At 34.3% G+C, this 10,237-nt stretch overlaps 1 protein-coding gene across 1 annotated transcript; it reads right to left on the reverse strand.

The window, feature by feature from the left end:
* Positions 1–2,490: 2,490 nt before the first annotated feature.
* On the reverse strand, positions 2,491–4,483 carry LOC112509549 (leucine-rich repeat receptor-like serine/threonine/tyrosine-protein kinase SOBIR1). The gene has a single exon (XM_025114552.1). It carries the CDS (start codon positions 4,481–4,483, stop codon positions 2,576–2,578), a length of 1,908 nt encoding a protein of 635 aa, XP_024970320.1. The 3' UTR covers positions 2,491–2,575.
* Between the last annotated feature and the right edge of the window lie 5,754 nt (positions 4,484–10,237).

Raw genomic sequence — 10,237 nt, forward strand, 5'->3', positions numbered from 1 at the left:
TATATATATATATATATATATATATATATATATAGTCTTGTCCCGTATTCTTTTGGCTACATAATTTGGATTGTAAGTAAAAATCCGTTATATCCAATTTAGAATTGTGTTTTGGGTGGTTTTATCACTAAAAGAGAACGGATATTTCGATGTTTTTCTAGAAATTAATATTCCATATTTGAGGTTAATTAATGTTATGTCCAGATTTGTGTGTTTTAAGGTGTTAGTCTCTGGACCATTGAATGGTCTCTGAACCATTGCCTCTAGTCCTTCATGGCCTCTAGACCAATTCATCGTCTCTGGTCCTTCATAGTCTCGCATCTGGTCCATTTTCATCGCCTCTGGACTTCTTCCAGACTTAGTTGTTTCAGCAACATTTTCAGATTTTTCATCCTTGCCCTGATGGTTTTGGCAAAACTTTTAGAATAATTAGGATCAATTTTTGGTCCTAATAATCAGTAAATTATATTTTATTGGATATTTTATAAGATTCGTAAATTGGGGTTTGCTCAAGCGAGATGTTACAGCTTAATATCTTTTTTTTTTATATAACTAATAAACAAGATTGAATAATAATCAAGTAATTAAATTAGTATAATAAAATGTATTAATATATTTAAAACAATTTGTAAATTTAGATAATAAAAACATCGCACACCCCTTTGAAAAGTTTGAGATAGAATTGTGGGACAAATTTTCTTTTATCAATTTAGCCCTTTTGACAAAGTAATAAAAACATCATTTCATTAATGAGTCGTGTTGCAATCATTGTCCATTGCATGATGCAACGGATTAGGATTTTTATCCAACGGTACATTTTTAAGATGGATCAAAGATTTATAAAGTCGTCGATATATTTTTAGTCGAATTCAACTATTTAGAGGGTTTTTTCTTCTTCTAATTTTTGGTTCATTTTGAGGAATTTTAGAAGTTTATAGGTCGATTTCGAGAGATTTTTTGTTTTGTTTTCTGCAGTGGCGGATGCAGAAAAAATTATTGTAGAGGGCATGATTATGTTTTTACCCAATTTGGAGTAGTTGCAGACTCGCAGTGCAGACGCCGAGACGCGTGAGGGACGCCATAACAGGCGGAGCTGGAAGCTGGAAGCGCCGCGATGAATGAAGGTGCAGGCGTGCAACGGTGTTCTTTCTTGAGCCTTCGACAGTCATGGTCACGGTGGAATGATTGAGCGATGAAGATGAAGGTGAAGGTGAAATGAATTATGGGTTGGGTTGGGGAGTGAGGCCTTCATGTTTATTTTATTGGGGGTCTGATCATATAGTCATAAAATCTATAAGTAAAATAAAAAAAATTGGGCTTTCTAGATTTTATTTTGTTGGGGACCCCAACCCCATATATGTGCATCCGCCACTGGTTTTCTGGTTGATGTCTCATGTATTTTTTGATATTCCCAGAGCATCACTCAGAGTTTAACGTATGCATTTTTCATACTCCGAAAATCAGTTGATGGGTGTACGGGATCTGCCCTTGGTTGTATTCCTCCCGTCATTGGCGGTTTAGAATCTGCATATGTTTAGATTCCATAAATTTATAAACTTCAAGATTCTTATCTATTCACATTATTGTTGATAAAATAAATTTGTCATCACAAAAATCATAATTATATAACATTTCATTTTATTTTTGCAACTTGATGATGCCAGTGATGCCACTTCATACATTTAAATAAAGTTGAGCATTTGGATCGGACTAGATACAGAACGGCCCTAATATATTATAAAGGTGTTGGACTATTTTGTTTCATTTGTAAATTATATCAAAACATGGTCCCTCTCCATAACCATATCGACCAATAAGACATATGAATGGATCTCGAAAAGTCTCAAGACTGTTTGAATACACCCAACAAATAAGAACTTAGAGTTTGTTTATCAAACAATTACGGGTGTCACTTATCTTAGCAGGTGGGTTCAGTAATGACTAATAATCTTACTCAGTAAGAGGTATAGCAAAGACCGACAATCTTACCCAATAAGTGAAACTGTGAAAGAGAAGACTCTTATCCTATAAGTCCATATGGGGTAAAAGACACTTACCCAACAATCTATTTTGATAACCGAAAATCTAATCTGATGGTTTAAGTAAAGGTGACGACTATTACCGTAATCGCTTACTCAGTAAACTGGTCCCCTGGCTTTCTTGTCATCAAGGGATGATCATGAATACGTCACATGGTGTATTTTCATCTCCTTTTGGTGGGTTTGGCTTGTCCTCACAACTTGCCTCCTATGGTTAGTGGTCTATGACTTGGACTTTGAATACGCCACTTTTGTTTCATCGCTCTTAAAATCGCAGCTACATATTTATTTCATCAATGAAATTAAAATAATTAATTTTTCTTTTAATTTATATTATTTCTCCAATAAATAAAAAAATCCTGTTACATATTCCTTGATTTATTTCGGTATGACACCGATAACAAACATTTTTGAGTGTTTGGATAAACAACTTATATCGATGTCAAACCGGTAATAAACAATTTTTGAATATATCTAACACTTTCAGATTCTATTACAGATATATCATGAATCTTTCTTATTCCACAATTACATATTTAATGTTTGATCTGATCCAACATGGTTCTTGCATCTTTACTGTTAGGCCTCTCTTTTGGATTATCCAAGGTACAGAAGCAAGCAATCTTAAGAACAAGCAGCATCTGTTCTTCATACCCATTTCCAATCAGATTTGGATCAATTGCTTGTTTTGGATCATCAGAAGTCATCACATTTCTCATCCATTTCACCAAACTCATCTCCGACGTCCGCTGGAAAAACTCGTCCGATGGAAGCTTCCCCATTACCAGCACTGCTAGCAGTATCCCGAAACTGTAGATGTCACACTTGTCGGTGAACTTCATCGTCTGGTGATACTCCGGCGCGATGTATCCCAGAGTTCCCGCGACATTGGAACTCGTCATGTGGGTATCGGCATCTGGGATTGATTTCGCTAGCCCAAAATCGGCGATTCGTGCTTCCATATCGTCATCCAGGAGGACGTTGGCTGGCTTTAAATCTCTGTGAACGATACGTGGAGTGTGACTCAGGTGGAGATATTCAAGCCCGGCGGCGACTCCGAGTGCAACTCGGTGCCGTGCCAGCCAATCCAATTCTCTCCGACCCTCTTTAACTTCTTGTAGGATATCCTGTAAGCTGCCATTTTTCATGAACTCGTACACTAGGTAATGACAGGTTGGTCGGGAAACGTGGGCAAGTAACGGAAGTAAATTCCGGTGTCGGATTTGGCCGACGGTTTGGATTTCAGATTTGATCTGACGCATTTTCTTGTTGAGAAGCTTTGTATCTTCTTCGGCTAGCTCTGTGGCTTCTTTTGGAGGCTGTACGATCTTCTTTATGGCGATTGTTTTGATTTTGCCTTCCGGCAATTCGGTTTTGTATACTTCTCCACATCCACCTTTTCCGATGATTTGCAGCGATGCCACTCCATCTTCTTTCTCCAAGAAAGCTAGTTCTTCGGCTTTGATCATTTGACTGAAGATCGCTGGGCCGGAATCATTCTTTTTGCCTTTGACCACATTCATAATTAACTTGAAAAGTATTGAGAAAACGATCCCACATATAATTCCGGCTACTATTCCGGCTAAAAACCCAAGGATCCAACGTATGACTCTTTTCTTCTTCTTGGGTTTATCAGGAGCTCGCCCTCCTGCCGGAGATGGTGCCGGAGCTTGGATATTATCAGAGACAGAACCTCCTTGTCTGGTTTGATTTCTCACCGCCGATGAAGAATTTGAATTAGACTCGGCAAAGATGTAACGTTTTGGAACAAGTTTCTCGTTCCCGTTTCGTAGCTCCGTCGACGAAGATTCCAATTGGTTCATTTTCGGCATTGGACCCTCCAAGAAACTATTGCCTGAGATGTTGAAGAATCGGAGATTTCTGAAAGACCGTAATGAGGCTGGTACTTTTCCGGTGAACATGTTATTGGCAAGGGAGAGGCTTTCAAGGTTCGGGAAATAATTCAAGAAATCCAGATCACCGGAGAATTTATTGGAAGACAGATCTAGAATCCGGAGTCGGACGAGAGAACTTAATCCGACAGGAACTTTGCCTGAAAACCTATTACTGTGAAGGTTGAGAACTTCCAGTTTCCGGCAACCGGTGATTTGAGTTGGGATTTGGTCCACAAGGTGGTTGTTTGGTAGAGAGAGCTCCTTGAGCTCCGACAACTTCCCGATTGCCGGAGAGATAGAACCTCTGAGCCGGCGAGTCTTGAACACAATACGAGTGACCCTGAGGACGTAAGAGTTGTCGGAGCTCCTCCTCTCACAAAAGATTCCGGCGGCGTTGCAAATGTCGTGTGTGCCACTTGAGAGACCCAAATCTTTGTAGATTTGGAAGAGAGCTTCATGGTCAGTAGGGTGGAGATCTAATCTAGCATTAACCAACAGGAGCAGAGTGAAAAAGGAAAGGAAGGAGAGGTGGCAAACGGCGGCGGCCATTGCCGGCGATGATTGAGCCGAGAAGAGAGAAGGTGATAATGAATTGAAAACTGCATCCTTTGTGTATTATAATAAGAGGAGTATTATTTGGACTCGTGGAAATTTCCAAGTATGGTCACTAGCCGTGTGGAAAAGGTTGGATGAGGGGCCTTCTTTTTTCTATTGACTTGGTATTTTGGTTGCAAGTAATTTCCTAAATTACCCCTTCATTTATTATGATTCTTCTCATTAAACGAGGGTTGTTTAGACCTTTGTTTACAAAAGCAAATGTAAACTAAAAGGGTGGTTTTTGATTGGTTTGAGCTTGACTTCAAAAGTCAAAAGTATCAGGATGCCACAGGTTCAAATCCAAAGAGAAATAAAAATCTCCTTATGGCCATGGAGGTTCAAATGCGGTGACTCCGGACAATCTGCAAAGTAGATGGTTGTCATAGGATTAATCGGCTCACATAGCGGTTTGGATTACTTTAAGCAAATGTTTGGTTTAATAAATAAATTAATATTTGCATTATTTTAAGAAATCCCTTGTATAGATTGCATATCCCATGCGACCATTTTATGCTTTTTATTTGTTGATTCTAATGGGGTGACTTTAAAGGGAAAAGTCCATCTTTTTTTTATTGTATTTAGTTATGTGTATGCTTCTATGTTTGTTATATATACGTATTTTGGATCACGTGAGATTAGTCCCTTTTTTTTTAATTTGTGAGACCATTTTTTTCACTTGAAACTTTATAATAAAAAGTTATGAAAGTAAACTTCATAGTGTTTGTTATATATATGCATTTTGGATCACGTGAGATCAATCCGTTTTTTAAGATCCGTGAGACCACTTTTTTCCACTTGAAACTTTATAAAAAAAAGTTGTGAAAGTAAACTTCATAGTGTTTTTGCTGTGAATGCTATTTTCTTTTTACTTTCACAACGTTTTGGTATGAAGTTTCAAGTTTAGAAAAATGGTCTCACGGATCTAATGTTAACATGTTGGTTTCACGTTAATCTAACCCTATATGTATATATAAATATATTTATACAATGCAACACAATGTTTCTCGATTCAAAAATCGAACACTTAAACCTCTAATCATAATTCATCTATATTTAAGATATTTTACATTTTAAAATTAAAATGATACTATATTTTAATAAAAAAAATAAAAATGAGGTGTTTTACGTCTGGTTTTCTTGTGTTTATCAGTTAGTTATATGAAAAGTTTTAAAATTTTAAATACTTCAAAAAAAAATTAAAAATAAGTGTTTCATCTCGTAATATTTATCTACTATTTATTATGTTTATCTACAGTTAATTACATGAATTCAAACAATTAATAATTTTTAAAAATATACATAATATAATTACGTATCAATTGGTTATTAGTAATAAGAAAATGTTCACACTTTTAAGTGATGATGATGGGCCCGCGATTTCATATAATTTTTATGTTGAAAAAACACAATTTGTTGATGTAAAACCATAGACTTTATAAAGTCAAGGTCATCCGTTTACTTGGTTTATTACTATAATACCCTTGTAAAATAAATATCGTATTCTTTTTCCCAAATGATTTTATATTTAATTTTAAAGATAAACCATAAACCATGAATTTATTTAAATTCAGAAAATTGTTAACACAACGTGAGATATGTATTTGCTTGGATATGTCGTTTTTATAAATCGAATGTATGAAATATTTTAATTTTACAATTTTTTTATAAGAAAAAGTAATTTTATATGTGAAAAATCAATTTTTAAGAGTAATATTAAATTCAATTAATAAATTTAAATTACCCTCACAAAAGAAATCAAATGTTTAAGGTGTTTGATAAGAGGTATCGAGTAATAATTAATGAAAATGAAAATAAAAAAAATTGTTTGGTTTTTTTATAATATAATAAGACCATTTTACCAGAACCTAAATTTTTATTCCAGGTTATACTGAGGGGAATGAAAATCCATCTCATTTTCGTTCATAGGCGAACCTACATAGGTGCCATGGGTGGCACGTGCCACCGTATCATTTCTCCGCCGAAATGTAAAAAATTTAGGATTCGTGAACGGTGCAACCGTATTAATTTGTTGTGTGCCACCGTATGTATTTTGAAATTACAATGAGAACAAGTTTTATTTGGTAGAGTTGGTTTGCAAGGCTTTTATTCTACCCCACACCCAAGTCCGAATCATGTTAGTGTCATTTTTTCTTAGTCAAACGGTGCCACCGTTTGAAAAAAAATTTCCTATATTTTTTTTCTTATGATCAAATGGTGCCACCGTTTAAAAAAAATTCTGGGTCCGTCCCTGTTTTCGTTCACTATCATTTTCTTACTCATTTTCATTCTTTCCCCTAAACTAATGAAGTAAGGTGTCGTTTACCAAACGCTTACTTAGATAAACGCTTATCAAGTCACTTTACTTTACCGGATGAATATGGCAAGGACTAAAAATCTTACCCGGTTAGAGCGAAGGCAAGAATTGAGAGTCTTACCCGGTAAGTGAGGATGATGACTCTAACCATGGTTAGCGTTTACCGGGATAAATTGTTGCATACGATGCGTTTTAGTGAATAAAATCTTACCCGGTAAATAAGCGATAGTATTGAATTTTACGGGTAAGTGCTTACCGGGTAAGTGTTTAGGTAAATGACCCCTAAATTATGTTTGTCTTTCGTCCATGCGGTTAGGCGTTTTTAATGGGTCCTGTCCTTGTTTTGAAAAATTCAACGGAACGTGTCCATGTGGTTGCATCTTTAACGAGTTACATTTCTGAGATTGTTTTTTTTTTAATGAGTTTCGTCCTTGTGGTTGTAGTTTTTTTAAAAAGTTCGGTTTTTTGAATAAATCAATGACTTGGGTCCTTGCGGTTGTATTCAGGACTTAACTTGTTGTAAAAATGCAATCACGGTAATATGATCCATTAAATTTAAAATAGAAAAAGAACCATTAAAAATATATAACCATATGAAAAAAAAAGATGTGATTTACTATTGATATCATTATTTCTTTAACAACGATATTTAAAATATACTAGAATGATACTCGCACAATACAACAAGATACATCTTCATCTTAACTATATATACTTATTAATATTTTAGATTTTTGTTTTTAGTTGATATTTATACACATTGTTTTCTAATAACTTAAGAAAATATATGAATAACTGGTTGAAATGGTGGAGTAATTGGTTGAGTATTGAACTTTAGCTATGCCATTATCAATCAAACCAAATCAAGTAGTAGAAGGTTCCGATTCATATTTGCACAATTGGGAAAAGTAGTCGGAGGTTTAAGTACCATATCTATAGGATATGAACTGAAATTCTTAGAACTGATGTTGATGCATAGGGTTTGAACGGAAACAAAGAACATCAAAGAGTAAAGCTATTTTTTTTATTAACCTGGATATCCAACTCACTATGTGAGCCGACTAAACCCAGGGCGACCACCTGCTTTGCTTCGCAGATAGCCCGGAGTCACCGTATCTGAACCTCCGCGACTACAAGGGGATTTTTATTCCTCCATAGATTTGAACATGTGACCTCCTGGTACTTTTGACCTTTGGAGCCAAGCTCGAGTAAAACTACTTTCAATCCTACGTTGATGCAATATTTTGGAGAATATACAGGAAAGAGGCTGGATGCTTTAGCAACGAAGCACTAAACCTTATACATTGAAGCAAGATTTCTACAACTGATATGTATCTTAGAACGGTGAATCAAAGCTAAACAATCTGTGGGACTAGAGAAGATCCTGCTTAGAGTTGGAATGGTAAATCCACGTCCAAGCAGTCTGATAAACAACATAGGATCAAACAAACTTACCCAGTAGTCCTCTGGTGTATCAAGTTTCTAATTTAAATCATTTTTAGTTGGTTTATATCAACAGTTTCAAAAGGGAATACAGAAACCGAGAAATGAAAAATCAATGTTACAGAAATGAACTACTTGAGAAAACTGAATGCAAAGACATTTGATAATAAACCAGTGTAGCTGGTAAGATATATCCTCAAGAAATAAAGCATTAAACCAAGGAAAGACATGTTTTTCCTAGTAATATTCAAATGCAAGAAGGGATTTAAACTGCAAAAAGTCAATCCAAGAATTGACCTGTAGACATAAAATCAAATATGATTATAATATTAAATTTCTTAGAATTTATCATCTAATAATCACTTGGTTCAGTCAATAACGAAAAGTTTATGAAGAGAAGCTTCAACCAATGTTGTCAAAGATGTTGGCTCTGTTTTAATTAAAAAAAGAACGTAGAAAACACATATAGTGTAAATAACTGAAATTGAAAACAAAAACAAAAGATTGAAGGAAACTAACATTGGAAGCTTGAAATCTGTCTGTATCCTAAGAACATGCTTCGAATATATTAGTAGAGGATGTGATAGAAATGAAAAACGATATGTATAATCATTGTCTGATGGAGGTTATCTAAACCTGTTGAAATTGATAAAAGGATATGGATGAAGCAATTCGCCAGATGGAGGTTATCTAAATCTAGGGGTGACAATGGGTCATGTTGGGTTGGATTCGGGTTCAACTCATTTATTAAACATGTTGAAAATCTAAATCCAACCCAACCCATTTAATTAAATGGGTTGAGATTTTTCAACCTACCCTAACCTGTTATCTAAATGGTTTGATAGCAGGTTGACCTGTTTACGATTTTCTTAACTCAATCTTTTAAATAATGGGTTGAACATGGGTTGACCCATATAATTTTAAATAAAAAAAGGACTAGACCTTTTTTTTTAAATAAAACACAACCACAAATAAAAACAAATTGTTCAAAGTTTGAATAAAATACAACCACAACAAATATATTGTTCAAAATAAGTTGGATTAGATTTTTAGAGGCGATAATGAAGTAATGGACTAAAGGGTTTTCTTAGCGTTCATGATGATTAAGAGTAATGGAAGCAATTGGATTTGAAGTTTCATCTCACAACGGTAGGATTTTTAATTAAGCATAAAACAAAATTAAAAATTAGAATACTAGATATAATATTAAAAATAAAATAAAATTATATAATATTTTAAATAGGTTGAAAACGGGTCGAGAAATTCAACCCAACCCATTTATTTAAATGGGTTAGACGGGTTGACCCATTTATTTAACTGGGTTGAAAATCTCAACCCAACCTGATATTTTTGGGTTGGATTCGGGTTGAATTAGCGGGTTGAGTCATTTTTTGCCACCCCTATCTATATCTATTGAAATAGATAGACGGAAGGATGTGGATGAAGCAATCAACTCGGTTGGAAGTCGATAGATTAGGGATGAGGAGTTATGTTTAATAGGTTGTACCAAACCATTGAGAATTTGTGAACTTGAAAATCAAGTAATATAACATTAGATATTAATACATAATGCTTTGAAAGTTGTTTTTAAGATATTGGGTCAAATGTTTTATAATACTAGAAGCGTAATCGCGCAATGCAGCGAGATACATCGTGTTTTTAATATTTCATTTTATTCTTTATCTCAGTCGATGTTATAATATGGCTTTATGTAATTTTGAGAAAACGATGATGTTTTTATTTTTGAATAAAATATATGCTTGACGATATCACAAAAATTTGACAAAAATATATCGATATTAGTATCAAATTAACTATTTGAAATTCYTCATTTTTTTGTGTAATTTTTTAATCCAATTTTTTTATAATTTAATTTATGTACAATAACGAAGTAATTTATATTTGATTTAATAATATAATTTTTTATAAAGATAATAATTATTTATTTT

The sequence above is a fragment of the Cynara cardunculus genome (genome assembly GCF_001531365.2).
Source record: "Cynara cardunculus var. scolymus isolate 2C chromosome LG 3, CcrdV1, whole genome shotgun sequence".
NCBI lineage: Eukaryota > Viridiplantae > Streptophyta > Magnoliopsida > Asterales > Asteraceae > Cynara > Cynara cardunculus.

Excerpts from the sequence above, each read along its gene's own strand:
- LOC112509549 (XM_025114552.1), bottom strand. The coding sequence starts at position 4,483 with ATGGCCGCCGCCGTTTGCCACCTCTCCTTCCTTTCCTTTTTCACTCTG.